This window comes from Taurulus bubalis (assembly GCF_910589615.1).
Source record: "Taurulus bubalis genome assembly, chromosome: 3".
In the NCBI taxonomy this organism is placed as follows: Eukaryota; Metazoa; Chordata; class Actinopteri; order Perciformes; family Cottidae; genus Taurulus; species Taurulus bubalis.
In genome coordinates this window covers 8,467,839-8,489,139 of record NC_136591.1, presented here as the reverse complement: position 1 = coordinate 8,489,139, position 21,301 = coordinate 8,467,839, and the positions used below count along the sequence as shown (strand labels likewise).

General features: G+C 40.2%; 1 protein-coding gene across 1 annotated transcript in view; it reads left to right on the top strand.

Annotated features, from left to right (window-relative positions):
• LOC306734795 (adhesion G protein-coupled receptor L3) overlaps positions 1–21,301 on the top strand; it is a gene marked incomplete at its 3' end in the record, with an annotated part of 118,274 nt that overhangs the window by 55,324 nt on the left and 41,649 nt on the right. The window contains exons 6-10 of the mRNA XM_079216185.1: positions 2,561–2,664; positions 5,651–5,836; positions 7,843–7,881; positions 16,462–16,645; positions 20,480–20,602. Coding sequence (XP_079072311.1) covers positions 2,561–2,664; positions 5,651–5,836; positions 7,843–7,881; positions 16,462–16,645; positions 20,480–20,602 — 636 coding nt within the window. The remainder of the gene's footprint in view (positions 1–2,560; positions 2,665–5,650; positions 5,837–7,842; positions 7,882–16,461; positions 16,646–20,479; positions 20,603–21,301) is intronic.

The following is a 21,301-nucleotide window of genomic DNA, read 5'->3' as shown; positions in this document are numbered from 1 at the left end:
AGGCTAAAGATAGTTTATCATCGCATCAGTATGGAAACCAGGAACTAGTACACCACACACCAATATTTATATCCTATCTCTCAGGATACAATTAGTGTAATTAATTAATGGCTAAGCAAGTTTGTGTTAGGCACTTTAAAAGGGCTTGTTGAGCTTTTTTATCAAGCATTTGTTTCCCTATATGTTGTTCACGCTCTGTCTTTGTATCAATACTAAGAGAATGAAGTCCAGTCTGCTTTAAGATAAAATCAATGTTGGCTTCTTCAGATATAAAAGCTTTACCCCAGAAAGTACAAATATCTATGTAAGTGCTGATCAAGCAGCAGTTTATATTTTAATGAGACATGGTCACTGAACGCATAGACTTTTTAAAGTAAAGGCTTCGATGTTATACGGTTGAAGATCTTGCTGCATTCTCAAAATAGGTTGCGAATCGTGAGGGAAGAATTAAAGTTTAACTGAAAGGTAACCTAGAAACCTTGCTGTTGTGGGTTTCTGCTGTCAGTATTGTTGCATTAATAAAGCAACTCTGTGGTGGTAATGCATCTTTTTAAAAGGAAGGAGTCTGTCGATTTTTATCCGATCGACTTCACACTTAGCGGGTGTATTGTTTAGAATTCAAGGAAGTGTCGAGTCCAGTGCGACCTCTTGAGATGAACGGACACACGGTGAGTGTTTTGTAGGGGTAGAGCAGGTCTCTGCTTCTGGGACGCCTCTGCTACAGGTCTGGTGGAATCACATCGGCGAGAGTGGCCGCGATCGGCTCCGCCGGCCACAGGCGGAACGCCGCCCCTCCGGCTGGTGGGGAAAAAAGGTTTCCAACACTGCTGAGCATGCAAGGGACAGCTCACTTTTCTTTGATGTTGATGTGAGCCTTTGCGCCTATGTCATGGTAGGTCTATTGCTTAGGAACCAAGGAAGTGAAGAGGCGAGTGTGAAGCAATCAGCCCTTTCTGAACAGGTAATGCTAGCTAGCTAGTTAAACCAAAAATAAGTAAAATCAGATATGTTAAATTGCAAAATATGCCTTTGTTAAGGAATTTTCTGAAACTTCCCTATGATTATTTTTTAAAGAGCAAGTCACTCCAGATGCGATGTGTGACATCATAGCCTCAAATCTGTCTCGAATCCCAAAACAATCGGTTCCTTTCAATCAGTCAGCACTCAGATTCAGATACACACACACACACACACACACACACACACACGCACACACACGCTTCATTAATGGGCAACACCAGCACCCGTCGAGACCTCACTAACAGCCGTCATATGGCAAGATAAGAGGAACACACACCCCACCTCCTCTCGGCAAATTCTTCAAAGCCATTGCTCTTCAGACGACACTGCCAAGCAGAACACAACTCTGTGAGCTTCCTCTGCCAGTCTTTGAAAGTTCCTCGAGCTCCCCTTCCATCTACCTCACTTCGCTTGCTGTCATTCTGTTTCCCCCTACACCCGTCTGACTCCCTCTCTGATTCCTTCTCTCTTTCATGCTCTTTCTCCTGCCTTTCAAAATAGGAGGAAATGGAGAGTCCCTTACCTTATAAAACCATCACACATAAGGCTGTCCAAGGTGGACAGGGGAAGGAAATTATATGTCAATCAAAATGTATATCCGCTAATGCCGGTCGTCTCACCTGCCAGCACACCGTCTCTCGAAGCACAAGCAAGGGCAATTAAATGTCAGCATGTATGCCTTGCTGATGTCAGCTCTGAAAATATAGATGCAAGTTATTTGAGCTACGTGGAAGAACTGTTGTACTTTCTATATCTTGATTAAGTGTATTTCATTTATTAATTCTGATCATGTTGAAGGTAGGAATGGAGAGAGCCTGAACAGATGATATATATGTGGAGGTGTTATTGTTCTATAGCCCAGATGGAACATTGTAAGACTGACTCTCCTAAACCACACATCTGTCAGCAGAGTAAGTTTTCTCAGACCAACTTAATTGACCTTTCGTGATGAATTCAGCTATGGCAGACTTAATTGGCACCTAATTGGGTATATTTTTCTCATGCAGGAGTTGAACACTCACATGCAGACACTGTCTGACTTTCAATGATTAAATACACACACTGTCTGGGCAAGTTTGGCTGGCCTCAAGTGAAGCGACTTAATTTCAGTCACAATAAGATAAAACTATCCAATTACATTTTGATACATCCAATAATTTAATCACTTAAGAATTGTGTTTCTTTGGTACATCGCAGTTGTATTTCGACAAGTTTTGCAAATAAGAAAAGTGCTTGACATGCGGGAAGAGTGGGGCGTTGGATGACAAGCCTGAATGCATAGTCTATTAGTCCATCACTCTTTCATGCGAAAACGGGAGTAGAAAAAAATGTCTGGAATCTTGATTGTCCCTCAAGACATCTTTTAGAAACACACACACACACACACACACACACACACACACACACGTACATAGACACACATGTTACAAATCATGTGTCACTGTAGCTTCTCTTTCTTTACTGACATGGGTGTGTCCCTTGAGCTGATCAGTGTGATGCCATTGTTCTCACCAAGCCACTCTCTTTCTTCTCTCTCTAGGTGTGGCCTCATACATGTGCGTGGGTCCAGAAGGGTACTGGGACCCCCAGGGACCAGATTTCAGCAACTGTTCTTCCCCTTGGGTCAACTTCATCAGTCAGAAGGTATCAGGCAGATATAATAAGCAGAACATCTGCTACTTAAATTAATATAAAAAGTTGGTTTATTGGGAAAGTGTCTTTTGTATTTTACTTTGGAATGTACCTATAGAAAAACTCCTATATATGGCTTGAAGGATGGCACGTTACTATGATTTGTACCTTGGTTCAAGAGAGGTTTTTTTTAAACAAACTGTGCCCTTTTAGCCTGTTCCACTTAACATTCACCATAGTTCACAATGCAAACCAAGGGTGTATATTGCTTTTTCTAAGAGAGCTTTAGTTTGTGTGTTATCTCTTTTGTTCTTTGTCTCTCCCTAACTAGTTAATTAATGTTACGGATTAGACAGAGGGCTTACTTAATAGTAGGGTAATGCTTGTGTTTGGCATCGGTGGTTGGACGATGGCGGAGTAAAAACCAGTACCACAGCTCCATCGTTTAGTGGACTTCTCTGGGTAACAGCTGATCCAGACCACTTTCTATCCTACGACACGATACAGCAGTAATTTGCGTTCCATATTACTCAAGCATAAACGATTTGTATCTCCTCCCCTAACGGGTAACTTATTATTCAAAGCCTCACATAAAGCTTCCTATGTTTAAATCTGCAATAGAATCAAATCAAAAGAGGAGGAGGAGGAGGTTCAGGGTTCCAGGTTATGAATTGCAGGCAATGTTCTCCCTTAAACTCATAGGGCCCTGAGGCGTGCATGTTATAACACTTATGATCTACTCAACAGCACAAAGCTCGGCCCATTAAACAAACGGCAGTTTGCAGATTTGGATGGAGAATGGCTGCTGGGGAACAAAGTAGGAGGGAGAGGAATTATCAGGTGCATTTCTGTACAGCGCAGCACCGTTTGAGTGCCGCGATAACGCTCCACTACAGACTGCTGTTTGGAGAAATTAACTAGAGCAATGTCTTCCTGAGCTTGCTATAAGGGCTGTTGCTATGTTGTTGCATACATTGAACAGTGTGTTTCTAATGTAGAATTTTAATCTTTTAAAAGAAAGTCACACTACAGCAGTGTGAAGACAGGACAGCTTTAATGAAGATCAACATGTCAGAGATCTGGAATGCCCATCTGGCACTTCGTTATTTTATATCTGGAGCCATTGTTTTGAATGTGGCACTGCTCATTACCAGATGGTTCGGGAGACAAAATGAGAAGGGAAACAGTAGAGACTAAAAAGAGAATGAACTGACATCAGATAAAGAGAGAGAGAGAGAGAGAGAGAGAGGGGGGGAGAGAGAAAGGGAGGAAACACAACTATCTACCCTGCATTCCCAGCTCCTCTCATTAAGAGATGAGGGAGGGATATGAGGAATACATCTTGCAAAGACAAGATTCCCTGCATACACCTCTCTGTGAAGACCAATTTAAGCAGCATGATTGGCCTGACTAATAAACTCACAGGCGATGACAGCAGGTGATGCCACAGAGTAAATCAGTATTGGCTTGTAATAGTTGGTGTAACTGCATCTTTTAGGCTCATTTCACCACAGCTAGACTATTAGGAAAATGCTGAAGGTACTGGACCTTTGAAAGACACCAAAAGGGTGTTTTTTTACTCAAGTACTTACTAGTGTTCAGACCAACTATTACATATATATAGTTTATGTTATGGTTATAGACAGTGAGTCAGTCTGATTTGGTGACTTTCAAGGTCTATTTTAAACTCATCAAAGTATTTTATTTCCCATTATGCATTTCATATTAATTGAAAAAAAAACATGGCATTGCACTGAAAATAATTAGTTGTTGTGTGTCTAAGTTGTTAAGACCCATTTATTTACTGTCTGGCAAGTAGAGACACATAAATTAAAAGTGGGAAATGGTTGACATCAAGGGGCACTGCTGCACATGAGAGAACTGGGTTAATACTGTATGGACACACTAATTTGAAAACCAGGATAAATAACTGTGCAAAGTATAAAGTTTGTGAGCAAACGTTTCAGGGTTTGTGGTGAGCCTCATTAGCCAATAAACAGATGCCTCCAAAGCTCATAAGTTAGATATCGGGAAGTTTCACCGATGAGAAAAGTGGCATTGGGGCTCTTCCTACTATTGTAAGCAAAACCATGTACATGATGCATGTGACTAATGGATGCGTTTGTCAAACACAAATATATCTGGTAACGTTGCATTGCCAAATACAGAAATAGCAGGACCAGCTGCATATTTGGAAAAATACTACAGAGCAAATGTATGCTATAAATTGATGCTAATAATTGCAGTTTAATAGGATCATCTTTAATCAATTTATTACACTTTTATTATTGTGTTTTTGGTTGTTGAAAATCACTGTAGAAACTCTTTTTATTATTAAAGCCTTGACAGACTTGCCGTGCCTTCATCATTGTAAGCTACGTCCGCTATCAATGGACAGTGGGTGTTTGGTGGCGAGGTTTTATTTTGAGGGATGTTCTTGTATATGAAGGTGGATTGTTTTGAGAGAGTCAGTGAAACAATAACGTGAGAGAAAAGAGTCTGATAATGTTGGTAGAGCGTCTGTGTGTCAGAAATAGATGTGAGAGAAACAAAATGAGACTCAGTAGAAAAGTTGAAGCAAACCTTGTTTTAAGTCTTACAACAGCAAAAAGAAAATGCTCCAAAATCATCATTGATATCGTTCCGTTTTCAACAAATCCCGAGAGGCAAAAATCACGTAGGCTTTTGAACAAAAGAATAATTTCTGGGAAGGATCTGGGGAAATTGCCTCAATAGTTGATTTAAAAATTGCTTCTGGATACAATATTGTCTTGCCACATTAATTGTGTGCACTATATCAGCCGTTGGGGAAAATGTACAGGCTAAACGGCATTAATTTTAAGGGGTCACACATTTGTATAGTGCAATTTTTCATGTTTTCCTTTGTTTTCCACTATTTAGGTTGAAACAATTATACTGTAAACAAAAAAATAATGATGTGAGGCTTGCTTGTTCAACTGTAGAGGAATAAATGTTATCTGTTTGTCCCTTTTCACAGCTAAAAGCTGGAGAGACGGCTGCAGTCATTGCCAGGGAGTTGGCGGAGCAAACTAAGCGTAATCTTCAGCCAGGAGACATCACCTTCACAGTGAAGGCCATGGTTCAGCTGGTGGATCTCCTGGACGTGCAGCTGAGGAACCTCACGCCAGGTGGCAAAGACAGTGCAGCACGAAGCCTGAACAAGGTAATGAAAGAAGAAATGTCAAAACTGCCAGTTATTATCTTATCTTCTCCTTTGCTATCAGGCCGGATAAATATGGCTTGCAGGAATGGTGAGACATCCCCCTGCTTGTTCACCCTATTGTAAAGAAGCAGATTCAAAATGGGAATTTTAGGTGAGCGATTTAACTCAAAAGTGGGAATCTCTAAGTCAGCATTTTCATTCCAAGACCTCTTTAAATTTGCAGGCCTACCTCACACAAAACTGAACAGAAGGTTTTCTTTTGATGATCTGCTATTTGGCCTAGTGCTGTCAGATAAAATGATATCCGTTTTCCTATGGTCCTTCAATTTCAGTGGAAAGCTCTGACATATCTCTTACATCACGTAGTATGTTATTTATTTAGCTTTGATGTAGTTTCAAAGATGTTATTCATGTGTCATGCTCATCAAAAGCACTAACCTTGCACCACTTGGTTTGCATTAATGAGACAGGGTGAGGTTTCATTAGGCTGGATCTAAATGGTGGGAATGCAGGGGTTTATATTGCTGAACCTGAATCTAATCCATTTACTCCCCAATTCGCAGCAGAGCACAGTTGGGCCCAGTCAGGCAAAGCGATCTAAAATAATACTTTCTGTCTGCTGATCAGCCAACAGAAAAGCAAACATTAGTGAAATTCAAAATGTCAGTCGTTAATTTTCTGGAGCGGCTTCACTTGTAGAGAAACATGAACACCTGTTCGCAGATAGTTTTTTTTCGGGACGTTTTTTTATTTCATTGCCGCAGCAGACACAGATGTCCCCATTGAGATTTTAGTGCCAGTTTTCGCCAATAGAGAGGGGAGGCAGTAAAGATAGCCAAAAGGCCTCAGAAGGGATTGTGATGAGCAAATCCACATTGAGGGGCAACTAGAGTTTATAATACCTCTTGAAAAAAGGTTTTCTCACAAAACACCACATTCAAGATAGAGGCTACTGCTCTGTTTGCGATTGCTTTTGAAGTCTTTAGCTTCTCTTGTAAAGACGCGTAAAGGGCACGAAGAAAAGGTCATGGGATTGCTTATGATTTATAATTCTCTGTCCTCCATATATACGCCGTCCTTACATTTTGGTGCATCTATGTAGAGAAATCTGTCAATATCTTTCCCTTGTGTTCAACTTCCTTTGCTAGTGAGAGCTCACAGAACTCTCCCTCTCTGCTCTGGCAGTGGCTGATGTTTACCTCCCGAGTTCAATCATTTTGACACAATCTGCAAAGAGCTAAGCGAATTAAAGATTTTCCTTTTTGATAGCGAAGCACAATGCTTTCTGCCAGCAGACAATGAAAGGATTGAGTTGGCAAACGGTGAGATCAGTTTCGTTTTCATGATCAAAGGGTTGCTGGCTAACGGTACGGACGGGAGCGTTTCCAGAAGAGTGGGCTGTGATGTAGAGCAAGAGGCTCTTTTATGGGGAGATGGTACTCTTTGGCGCTAATCTGCATGGGATTTATCATGGTACTGTTAAGCCACATAGTAGCACTGTTGGCTACCTTGCTTGTATCAGAACTCAATTAAAATCATCCACTCTCCATGGAGTGCTGACAGCCTTTCTTTGAGCCTGTGCTTCCTGTCATTTTTCCGGTTTGCTTAATTGTTGTCAGCACTAACTCTCCTTCAACCGTGGCAGACGTTCAAAAGATAAATAGCTCTCCTGAGTTCTCATAGAATTTCTTAAGTGAAAAATATAAATGAAACCAAAAACCTTGAAATCAGATTTAACAGTGTCAGAGACATGCTCCCAAATGTATAGCATGTCTCAGTTCAGTGCTAATTAACGCACACGTGTTTTTCCTAGGTAGTGTATAATTCATGTACTTTGTATACTACTTTGCACACAATTTATGAAAGTGATTGTTGCAAGAGTAAAATGTTTTTTTTTCCCTCACTACTCTCAAATCTCTACTTCAAAAACAGAGGAAATGTATTCAAGTGGGATTGTTTGAATTGATGACCTTTTGCTAACTATTTGCATTTCCTTTGGGTTGCAGCTGCAGAAAAGAGAGCGCTCTTGCCGGTTTTATGTTCAGGTATTTGGACCAAACTTTTCCCCGCAACCACTTTCCATTCCATCATTGTGGAAACTGTACTGTCATTTCAATTGTCACCTTGTCATTGAAGTTTGACCTTTTTAAGTGGAAATAACTATATATGTATATTTACATGTTGTTAAATTAAAAGGTCAAATTTCACTGAACTATTTCCAAGTTAACCTCAGTGTCTCAAACCCACATTGTCATCATTGTAACTTGCTTGCATACAGTATGTCAATATATTTTCCCACCTCCTCTTGTATGTTTGGCCTCAGCATGAGGCTGCTCATTTAATTATTTCAAATGCCATATCTCCTTTGTGGGTTTCACCCTGAAACCATCAAATGTTCTTTCCAGTGAAATTACCCACATAAGAGGATAGCATCAGTCAAAAATTGGGCTCACTGAGATGTAATGCACTCCTACATTTCTCAGCAAATGCTTAAGAGCCAAAAGGAGTGACCTCATTATACCAGCAACTCAAATTGTAACTACTAAGTCAGCCAAAGTCATGGCATGTTATGATTCTCCCTGATGCATAATCCATGTGTGTCCTAATTTAGTGGGGTGTCTATTGCTTCCCTCAGCTATTTATCGGGCTACTGAGTTACTTTGTTATTGTTGTTGTATGTATGTTCTGCAGCGCTCACGTTTAGCAACATTTATTTGCCTCGATTCCTCTGAGGCATGTCAGAAGGCCCTTTCCTATGTATAGTCATGTGATTATGCAAATGACGTCCAACTGGAATGCTTTCATATGGCTGAGCGTGCTCACATGTGCAGATGGGTTTGTGAGCGTGAGATGCTCATAGGACAAGGCTGTAAGTATCCTATTTCTGTACACTTTGTATTGCCAACAAATGCCAATTGTCTGTGTAGTCAAACTCCCATCGGCAACCAAATTCGAAGTGCTTTGTCCACGTTAGCATGCTAACATATGCTAATTGACACAAAGTCAACTGAACATATATTGGCGCTAGATGTTATTACCACTCATTCAGAGGGGAGACATTTCACTAAAACACGGAAATGTCAACCTCATAGTTATTAGGTTCCAGTCCATGAATATCTACTAAGTTCATGGCAATCCAATTATCTTTAAGATGTTTCACTCTGGAATAAAGTGTTGGACTGACCCAGCAATATTGCCATAGATACAGCCACGCTAGGAACGGGAAAACAAAGAAAATTACATACAAATAGATGTGCACACATCTATATGCTTTTACGGCTGCATCTGGGTTCATGTTTCCGTAGTGGAGTATATGCTGAGGATATATTGTGCATTACCATACACAACTGTACACAAGCTGTGCACCTCCTCTCATCCGTTCCCTCGCTGGGTTGACAAACAGTGTGGAGCTTTCACTTGACGAACCGGAATAATGGAGCAACATCTGTGGCCTTAGGTAAACACAGGCATTGACTGCTCACGCTGCCAGCCTTTGAGGGACTTTCATTGATTAGGGAAATTGGGCAATGTTTTCTCCAACAGGGCCCTGGTGGTTGACATAAATGGGATTAGCAGAGGAATACAAGGCAAATGAGAGGCGCACCTGCCTTTGCTGTCCTTCTGCTCAGAGACGGTGCGGAAAACAGACTTCGATAGTACTTTGGGAAAATGCAGATTGTGCGAGTGCAGGTGCGGTTGTGGTGAAGCGGGACATAGTCCAAAATAAAGTGCTGGGCTTGAGGTTGATGTTGAAATGAGATGAGTGATTCTCGGCTTGATTGAAGGATTTTATCTTGTGGTAAACAAGATGACACTTGAATTCACTTAGTACTGAGGTCTTCATCTTGTTCAGCGCACCCGGGAGTTTCAATAGAAACGGCTTAATTTGCTGTTTCAATTACATATTCACAAAGTGTTCAACCTGCAGCAATCTCTGTGCCTCTGTTGATCCTGTGCAGATGAAACACCCATGAATCATGACCACTTCTGAATATTTCTTGATTGTTCATAAACTGCCACATGCCATAGCCAATTCCATAGCCAAGTCCACACAAAGGATTTGGCCTTGATAAAGCTACAAAGCGCTCTGTATAGTGATCACCTCCCTATGTTCTGTTTCTCCCCTGGAGGAATGTTTCTCTGTTTTTTTTTTTGCTTTTGATTTAGAATAAACATGATGAAAATAGCGGTCAGCCTCCTGTGCCTTTTTGGTTCTAGTAACGGCAGCTTGTTCATAAGCGATGACCTTATGGTCCAATTACCGTGATTAGGTCAAACACACTAGCTTTGAATGGCTTCTTCCTTCGGCATTTATTTTTGTTTTAAAGCAGAAGATTTGAGACTTACAATTAAATTATGCATGCATGTGGCCATTTCAACACATTATCACAAATTAATATATTGTGCCTTAGTGGGAGCCAAGTGAGTGTGAATTATCAGGATACAGGGAGGATATTGACTTAGGCCGCTCATTAAAATGACACCTTTGCATGCAAAGATGACTAGGGGGAGTGTCACAGCGCAGGATGACCTTAGAGCAGACGAAACGAGGGGAGGCTCCTCGTTCGAGAATGTAACAAGATGATAACATTTCCCTGGTAGTCAATTTGTTAAAAGATGAAGATAACCACATCCTCATAACCGAGACCTCTTTATCTGTCCTGCAGTGCACAGTTCTGCCTGAATAGTCTTTATGAAGCATTTCTGCTTAAAGTGGACAGAGAAGAAGGATTTCTCCAGCACTCAGGATTTCACGTTTGTTTGTTACAACCAACTTATGTATAATTTAGCGTAAGAAAACCATGAGGTTTTCATATTGTTCTTTTTTTCTATTAATACACATACAGTAAAAACATATATACAAACTGTAAATTCCCCAAACCTGCTGCACTCATTACTTCCCATAGTAAATTAATTGTAATGCTGATTGTCACAGCACTGATTCACAGACGAGTCATACTCACCATTATGCTGCGACGTACTTCTCCTGTTCAACAAAAAAAACTGTTCTCATTCAGTCGTTAATTCCACAGCTTCTTTTTCTTAGCGATGTTATGTTACGTCAATAAAACTCAACACTTGTTGCACGTTTCCAATTAGAAGTGCGATCACACGGCAAGTTGCAGACCAATGTGAGATTTAATCAAAATTCATCAAAATTAAAACACGTCATGAAATCCTTTTCAAGATAAAACAATGTTTCCAATTAGAAGCCAACCAGAAACTAGAGATAGCATGCCTTTAGGTACTGGAAGGCGTTTCATATTAAATATCTGTGCAGCTTTACATTGAACGAAAGAATACTGGACTGGAAATAAATGGTGACTATATATACTGTATTTCATTTGAACTTTTTTTCAAGATAGAGTGCTGAGTTTTAGAAGACTGGAAGTGGATGTAGACGTCACTTATTTGTTTGTGATGTACGGTTTTAAAGGCTCGAGTTCGGCATATCGGCCGTCCTTTTTTTTTTGCAACCAGAAGTTACACGAAAAAGGTGACGCTTAGTCCAAGACATTTTCAGGCGACTAAAATGTTTGAACTAGCTTTCATGAAATCAAAACATTGTGAAAAACACGGTCAACTATGACCACTTTGGTAGCGCTGGCAACCTGTCAATCTCAAGGTAACCACGCCCTAAAGCATACCCTGCGTTATTGCCTATTTTACTCTCAATGGGACCATAATTTAACAAATGAATATCATGCTGTGCTGAAGATGACTTGAAACTAGCAATTGAGACCTAAAACTGATCTTCACAATGTTGAGTTAATAAAGCAAGTGAGAAGTAGGGTCATGTTCTCATTGACAATCACACTTATTTTTGCAAACAATAGAAATAATGCATGTTTACGGCATTCACTTTTTAGATATGGAGGTTGCGGTCTGATTATTGTACTGACTGAGTTAGTGCTGTGGAATTAAAACTTTAGGTCTCCAAGTCTGACTCTCTCTGCCATTGATACATATATAAAGGGCTGCTGTTTGGGACTTGCACAGTTGTAAGATTAAGCCTAACACAGAAGACAAAAAAACACAGAGGTAATCCCTCAGTAACTCTCAAATACAGACACAACCACCCACTTACAAGGGGGGGGAGGAAGATTTCATGAAATATTAAACATGAAGCTTTGAGAGATTTTCAAAGAAGGATTTGACTAGCAGGTCAAATGAAACGGGCAGAAGAAACACAGAAATGATGCAACAGCTTCACCTGCACCAAGAGACATCTAGTCAGATAGAGGACAGAGAGAACAAGATTGTTTGTGTTGTTTTTTCCCCCCATTTTGAGATCAGCCTTCAACGTCAGTGAGAGAAAACAAGTGAGAGGAACCAACTGGTGAACAGGATGGGAGGAGGGAGGAGAATCGAGTGTACACAGAAAGCCGAGCAACGAGCAAGCCAGAAAGGGAAGAGAGGGAGATCAGCCTCAGCCAGAATCAATTTCCCAGACCCAGAGTTCATTTCATCAATCAGCACACAGATAAAAGCACACACACCATAGGCTGGTTTGGACTCCTGCCAAGCGCACGCTAATGTCCACCTCTCCCTTCTTTCCGTCTGCATTGGTATAAATGGCCTGTGCACTGCAGCTTTTCACGCCCAGTCATCATGCTTGTTCCAAGTGGAACATTCCAGCAGTGAGTCCAGTTAACGATTAACATGTCGTCATCTACCAGGAACCAGAATATAGCTTTAATTTTGTTCTGCTGGTTTGAGTTCTTTCAGCATAGGAATGTCATGTCGCTAAAAAAACAAACAAAAAAAATTATTGGGAGTTTGCTGCAGTAGACTGAGCTGCTACATTTGACAGATGGAGTGGCAGTGTGTTAATAACAGTAAAGTAGCAGCAAGCCGCCATCACGTCTCACCTGCACAGACTGTGTTGATGATAGTGATGTGATGCTTGGGTGCACATCCCAAGCTAACCGGCAGCTGGCTGTGGCTTCATATTTACCATGCAGACATGAGAGTGGTATCAATCTATTCATCTATCCCGCAGCAAGACAATGGAGAAGCCTATCTTCCAAAATGTCACATAATTACATTACCTGGATAGATCAAGTAAACAAATTATGTTTTTGTCCTGAATGATTGGCCAAATAGACACCTTGTACACACATGCATACTGCTTATAAGTTTAGAGACAAATGTATACATACAGGTTGTATTTTGTATGTAAATCAGAGCCATAATGAGGATTTTCAAAAACACTGACATGTAATCCCCATATAGACACTATGCATTCAAAACTTGTTTTGATGTTTTTAGTTCAGTTAAATGATTATATTCCTTCTCGATTTGGAAGAATTTGCCAATGGAGTTGTTACAAAACTAGACATTTTTTAAACAGAACACATGTTTTCTTTGGCTTTGAAGTGTCCTCAAAGGAATAGTTTGACATTTTGTGAAATGTGTTAATTTGTTTTCTTGCTGAAAGTTAGTAAGGTTAAAGGATTCCTCTCTGCAGCAGCCAATTAGCTTTAAGATAACGTTAAGATATTTACAAACTGGCTGCCGGTCTTACCTTCATATTTACCGTACAGACATGAGTCTCTTAACAAGTCTCTCATATCTGCACGTAATCAAATGAGAGTTTATCTTTCGGCGTCTTTTGCAAAAACCCCAATGTCCCAGACAGTGTCTTAAGTGATAGCGCTAGTGATCTTTGGCAACATAGATAGCTTAACAAAACTCTCAGGGGCACAAAGTAATAACACAGAAGTGCAGTGGGATTGACTTGTTTTTTTCCTCTGCAGCAAAGGAAACACATATTTTCCTTTTTCTTTTCCGTGATATATTATGTGTAGTGTGGCTCAGGTTCAGATAATTGTCTTATCTGTGGAGCATACTGGTTTTCAACATGGAGACAGTACTCTCCAGTCTTGATATCAACATGTCGTTGTCTGGTTTGAATGAGGCAAAATTGGCATGCTACACGCATATTAATACCAGTAATGAATAATTTGCATCACAGGGATTTGGTAATCTATTGCATGTCCAAATGATGCATCATGAGTGAATGTCAGCTTTATTGTATTTCCTTGGACGATGTTTTACATGCCTGAAAGGCCTGTATGGAAATTGACCTTTTATAATATTAATTTTTGATACATAATGTAAACCCTGCCCTTGGTTGCTTTATCCACACTTCATTATCAATTATCCGTTGTATAATCAAGTTTCTGACCCAATCGCTATGTCTTTATGGTTTGCTATTATTCTTTTCTTTCTTTTTTGAGTCTCTTCTGCATGCGAAAAAGCGAGACGGCTTCCTCTGCAAGTCCATCAATCCTTTCCCCCGAATAACCATTATTTCAGTGTTTTAAGAAGTGCTGAGAGAAAAAAAAATCTTGCAGTGTTGAACAAAGGGGAAAAAAATGTCAGTGCCTGAAGAAAAAGAGCGCCTTAATTGAGAGTGAATCAACCTCTGCCTCTGGCAGAATGTCAAAAGGTGTGATTGGAGATTGGCTGCAGATAATGAATAATTACATCAAAGTTGGTAGACTGTCTATGCAGGTGTGTGTGTGGATGTGTATGTGCATGCGCCTGCGAGTTTGTCTTGTGTTTTTGTATACTAGCAGGTGCAGAGGTGTGTGTTCGCTCTTGCGTCAGTCTCTCACTGTGTGTGTGTGTGTGTGTGTGTGTGTGTGTGTGTGTGTGTGTGTGTGTGTGTGTGCGGTTGTGTCTGGGCGGCTTAATGTGTGCAGGGTATGTTTTGAATGAGGAAAAGCCAGCTGGTGCTGTTTGAAATTATCATCCAGCACCAGTGAGTTGAATACAGTCCTCCGTCTCCTCTTGCTATCACAGTGATTTGAAACGAATGTACATTTTAACATTATAAGGTATGTGGGGGATCAACACTGGTGTTTTTAGTAAAGCCATTTTTGTTTTCCTCTCTTTTGATCAAGAATGAATTTGATACAGTAGAACACATGATTTCTCTTATCGCCTTTGGCTTTATCCCCGTGCTGATTTTGAGTCATACTAAAACTCTTATTCCTTTTCATAATCCATTGATCAAAAAGGGATCTAAGCAAAGTTCAGAGAGAGGTTCTGTGGTGAGACCCCCTGTTTTCAAACCCACATCATTAATCTAACTTTAGGAAGTCAAAACTGAGCTGGTTTTTGAAGAAGTGCAACTGGGATTCTTCTGAAATGTTATGATTATCATCATGGCAGGAAATTTCATCAACACTTACTATGATGCCCATGTCTATTATGCATTATAAACATACTTCACAGAGTACTACATATTGTAGTACTCTGTAATTATAAGCACTCAAATATTAACAGTGCTTGATAACAATCATGAAGCATAATAAGGTATTTGATATTTATACTGCATTATATACTTACTCATAAAGCGTTATAAGCTGTTTGTAGCACTATATAATTAATACCATTAATATTGACAATAATCATAACAAATTATCAAGCATTTTATAATTCCAATAATTGTAATACAAAATTGTACATTCATAATGTATTACACTGTAGTATGATTAAGTAACTCTGTGGGCAGTGTTTGCTTTAAGTAAAGGAAAAATGTTAAAGCTTTTTGTGTGTTTTTCTTTAGTTATTTTTTATACGTACTACTTATAACACACTATGATCCTTGCAAATAAATGTCCGTATTATAATGTATTTAATACGTAAATATATTTATATTGCATTAATGATTATAGACAGAAAACCAAAATATATATTATTTGTTTGAACACCTATTGTGTTGGCTTAGAAATAACTTTTCTTCCACTTGCAGTCGGCTCACTTTGCTCTTCAGTGCAGTGGCACTGGGAATGAATTAGTTTGCTTGAGCAATTAGTATTCTATTCGTAAATCTTGCCATTGGCATTTTTAAATGTTTAATAGCTCTTAATTTTTCATCATCATGTCTTGTTCTAGTTTCTTCCTTGCTTATTGGCTTTTGAATTGTTGTGAGGAGATTAAAGAGGACAGAATAGTAGTTTGGTGCTATTTACTTTATATGCAGGATGTGTGCTGAATAGTTGCGGATTGTTGCTACCAGCAACTACATTGTCCATCTATTGGCATGTCGCAATGTTGCTTTGTTTTTTGTCGTGCTTTTGTGTTTTGGACAAGTGTTTGGACAAGTGTGTTGGTGCATGGAAGAGCATTAATCACACCAATTAAAGACTCTAGCCTCAAGTCATGTAAGAACTAGCCTCTTGTCTTGTAAGCATTGGTTCTGATTCACTTACATGATTAATTTGGTTTCTAGTTAGATAAAAGGAAATAGTAACAACTAAAAGGAAATAGTAACAACAGCAATTTAGCGACTAATACAATGACATTGCAGATTCAGGTGTTGCTACTACCAGTTACAATCCATCCAAAAGCATAACCTGTAAATGATTTGGGAAAACGGTCATGAAATTGCTCAGTAGAAAGATGATTATGAAATGAAACATGGTGGAAGAAAACCCACTTCATGCTTCTTCCTGGTTCAACCTCACAGGATTATGTGATTTGTTTTTTCAGTCCTGAATGCTCATTTCACTTCCTTCACTGTCGCCGTTTACCAAATCACCATGTCAAACATAAGCAGTCCCAGGACAGCTTGGCTTCTGTTGACTAAATCAATGATTTGGACTCCCCAGGCCATGGTGGAGACGGTCAACAATCTGCTGCAGCCGCATGCCCAGGCAGCATGGAGGGAGCTGAGCACAGGTGAGCAGCTGCGGGCCGCCACCATGCTGCTGGACACTGTTGAGCAAGGTGCCTTTGTCCTGGCTGATAACCTACTGAAGACGGACATTGTGCAAGAGAACACTGACAACATCCGTGAGTACAAGCAAAGACATTTCAGTTGGCAATGTTCACATGAAAATGTCATGTATTGTCAATTGGTCATTTGTTTTCAGACATATGAGAATACTTTGTGTGGAATGTTTTTTTTTCTCCACTCATTTAATGTTTTTAGAGAAAAATGACACCCCATGAATTCCTAATGAAATGGCTCTACTACACTTTTCAAAATTAAATAGAAGTAATGGATCAAATTCTGATTAAGTAAATTGGTGGAGAGATCTGTATTTCTTTATTTTTAGCTATAGAAGCAATGAGAATGGTGTGCCAGCAAACAAATTGCACTTTAATTTGGTCTGTCTGCATGAGGAAACCATCTTGGACAGAATTAAGTTCATTTTTTCTCAAGCTGCTGAGAAACAGAGGATTGGCTCTGCATTGTCAGTTATGATATTTTGCAAATTGGAAATTCAAAGAGCTGAATGTTTTGGTTTGGTCTTTATAATGTTTTCCAGTCCTTCCCTTGATGCGCCTGAAGGGTTTCATTCTGGTCTTGCCATTTGTGCAGAGGTTACGAAGTTCACCATACAGCTATTGATCCAGGGTGCGCTCATATTGACAGCGGTGCTCGTGAGGCGGTGGAACAAGTGTGAAGGATTAATTATTTCTCCCTTGCAGGAAGTTACATTTGGCAGGGCTGCTTATGTTTGATGACAGTCAGCTGTAAATGAACAATTATCTCAAATGATTGTACTTTTACTCATGTTAATTATTAGCTGGAATGAACCACTAGTCAGATCAGTGCTCACTATTCAGTGTATAAATACCAATTGAGAACAGATGATGTCATCAACAACTGTCATCAATATTTTCCCTAGTGGAGCTTTGCAAAACTGGATACATCAGTTGTTCAAAGATAGAATCTCTTAAATCTGCCGTTTACATTAAGAGACATTTACAAAGCAAAAAATCCAATTTAATTAAATAACCTTTTTTGCACAGGGTGGCAAGTGGGGCAAGGGGAATTAAGAAAAAAATGTTATGAGGTATCGTCCTCCTCTCAGAAGAAGTGGAGTTTTTTTTTCTTCTAAGTTCCTGCTGCCATGGCAACCTAAAAATATAGGTCTACAGACGAAAAAGGAAGGAAGCGTAAGGAGAATTAATAAAATGATTTTATTGTATCTGGCACACAATTCATGTGGGTATTAAGGAGATTCTGTGCTCGTTTGGAGAGGGGAATAAGACGATGCCTGCTCAACTGGGGTGAGATTTTATAGCGCATAGTGGTAGTCTGGTTAATTATGTGCTGGTGACATGTTTACTCTCTCTGTTTGTTCGGCTTGTTTGTTTTTTTCAGCCAGTTGGCCCCCACAATCCCTCATGCCATACAGGGTAGTTAAATGACAACAGGGGGGGGCTTTTAAACATCAGTAATCACTGCCGCAGCTAATTATTGATCTCTCACAATGAATTGCATGTAAAGTGACGGGTTTTGTGTGTGTGTGCAGGTTTACTGTAGCTCATTGCACCTGGTTATACATTCTCAATGAGCCGGTTTGTCTGCTTCAAAATTAATCTTCAACAGTAAGGACGCCTCGTTCCAATTTTAGGTTTAAGCTCATAATGAGATCTATTTTCTTCACTTTCAAAGAAGAAGGATATTTCCTCACCCATTGTGTCTGTGTTTGTGTTTACACGTCACAGTGCATGTGCTCGTGGAGGGCTTTGTCTGCACAAGCGTGTGCTTCACTCTCCGCATGATAATCTTATGAGCAGATTTCTGCCGATTAGTGTGTTATTTAGACGGGCTTTGAAGGTATAGCCTTTGGGTCCAACAACGACTATGGCATCAAAGGAATTCCCTAAAGCCCATCGTAAGCTCTTTTACACAACCACACAGGGAAAAGAGAGTTAGAGAGGGAGAAGAAAAATGCTTTCTTTATTCCAAAGGCAGGCTTGGAATCCAGGGAATGGTGAGCTATCTGGGGTATTGTCTTAACTAAGTTGAATAGGAATGTATCACCAAAACCCCCTGGCCTTTGCAAAAGCACAAGAGAAAGTATGGGAAGCAGTGGTATGAGAACGGATACAAAGAGAGGATTAAATGTGGCCTCCTTGTAGCTTTCCGTGGGCACTAACCTTTAGCAAAGACAGAGGTGTCATAGTCCACTGACATCAGATTATCAGATGAATGCCTTATCAGGCTTAATGAAGTTTATATTTCCTCCACTTGGATGGAATTGTGTTTGAGATTCTCCACTGCAGACTAATCTGCCAACCATTTCTTTGTGTTGCGCCAGAGATGACTACCATTAGCATTCGCATAGCAGAAGCGAATTCTGTGTCATTGACCGTGAAACGTTTGGACTGATGGCGGTCGGAAATCACCCTCTCAAACAGATGAAGGTAGCCAAGATGAAAGTAAATGTTATTCAGACCCAAAACACTCGACTGGAATTGTTCATGACATCACCTTTGTAAAAAAAACAAAAAACGTTGCAATAGTTTCAGTCAGAGACAAGAATAGGTTATACAACACCTTGGACAGGCTCATTTAACTTCCTGCAGGCTCCGCTGGTTATCATCAAACCTCAGTCTGATGACGAGACTTCAGTAAACCATTGACTATTTCATTTGCTAAGAAATAGCCTTGTAGATAACCTCATGTAAAATCCCAACACGTCATCTGAATTTACAAATGATCTGCCGCAGCAGTGATGGCAGTTTAGTTATTTACTCCTATGACCTGTATAAGTCCATACGGCTCACCTCATCTTTTGGAATTTGTGCAACTTCTTTTCTGTATTTCTGCCTCGCAAGGAATGAGTGGATTCGTCTCAGTGCTTTGGGAGTTAATTTGACATTTAGGAATGCCCAGACTTTGCGCAGGTCACCGGTACTCGAGATTAGAGCACACTCGACTGCTTGATCAAACTGAATTGTATCATGCCATAATAACTCTGATGGAATGAGCTTTTTTTATTTCAGCTGAGCTCCTATCTGCAGCTAATTTTCCTCTGCTGTATGACGCCGGAGTCTTTGAACCATAAATTAGGAGCTGGCTTCAGACACAACAGCTGTTGAGCTGCTACTGAAGCGAGCTTGTCTTCCGTAGCTGGTCTTTATCTCCTTGTATCTCTTGCTCTCCCCGCTCCCCTCGAGAAAGAGATTCTTTGAAATGAAGATGACTTTTTAATTAGTTCTTTCAAAAGGCGAAGACAAACTTAAGAGGAAACAATATCACCTGAACACTTGATTGTCATTAGGAGGCCTATAGCAAAACACAAACCTCCCCTTCATACAACGAGTTGAGAGGGAGGCAGCCCCTCAAAGCTGCATGAATCAAGAATGGATGTGTTGCATTTAGTGTTCATTGGAGATGCTTGGATTAATAGAATCAGCTATATAGGAGAATGGCTTTTGCAACAGTGAAGTGATTGGAGATGCGTATATTGTTGGCTGCTGTGTAGTGTAGTTGTTTGGTCTTTACCTAATGGCAATGACAACTAATAAGTCTTAAGGTGGTCAGGTTCACTCCAAAGCATGATCGGTTTTATTGTTCAGTTAGTTTTCAACTTCTGTTATGCCATTCCCGCTTTTTTAAATGTCTCATGTCGTGTTCATGTGATATGGACGGAAGATAGAAATAAGGGAAAATTCCAATGTTTATGACTTCCTATTAACAGAAGAAAAAAATCTGTGAATGGGCAACCATATTGCCCACAATGCGTAAAACTCCTTGAAGGCCTCAGCTTCAATATTGTGCACTGTTGTGGCTGTGCAGTGTATACTCAACGGCAGTTTTTATGTCTGTTGTGTATCATAAAAATCAAACGTATTGATGCTTGGGTTTGTTCTGTATCGGTGAAGAGCTGGAGGTGGCGAGGATGAGCACAGATGGGAACTTGCCTGACCTGAAGTTCCCACAAACTGGAGGACAGGGCACATCTATCCACCTCTCAGCAAACACGCTAAAGCAGCACGGGAGAAATGGTGAGTCATCAAAACCTTTGAATCTTCTTTTAATGGTCCCCTGTTGTTGGTTTGAAAAGTTATCATGCCTTGTACACAGCGTCTTTGCGTTATGTGTTATTCAAGTGTGTAATACAACAGAAATGTAATGGACAGAACTTGACTCGGCTATCACAGAAATACTGTTGTATTACTTGGTGTATCAACTGTAATTAATCAACAAGTTTTTTTGATGTAATATTGCATTGGGGGCTGCAAAGGTTTTGTAGGAATTTCATTCCAGATGCATGTAAATTACTTCCAATGTGCCACCCAAATCCTTTGTTGGGCTGCATATAAAGCATGAGGATCGTTCCGAGACTTCGAACACCGCCCCAGCTGTAGAATTAGTTACATTCAAGCACTGCCTCTAAACTGTGAATGAGGCAGTTAGACAAAATACAAAGCTATTTCCAGGAGCAATACAGCCTCAATTTTAGAAGTTAGTATCAACCCATGCAAATCAGTATCGACTCAAGCTGCGCCCGGTGCCTCTCAGCTGGATGACTAAGGCGATGTCCAGCCGTGCCCAGGCGCATCGTTAGAGCAGGGTGGCGGATCTTTCCCCCTCATCCAGTGCTACAGTACCCAGATTGTTTTCTTTTCATCTGAGTGAGTGATCTCAGTCACAGCGGGAGGGAATTTTCTTTCATATCAATGCTGAATATTGAGGCAGGAGGA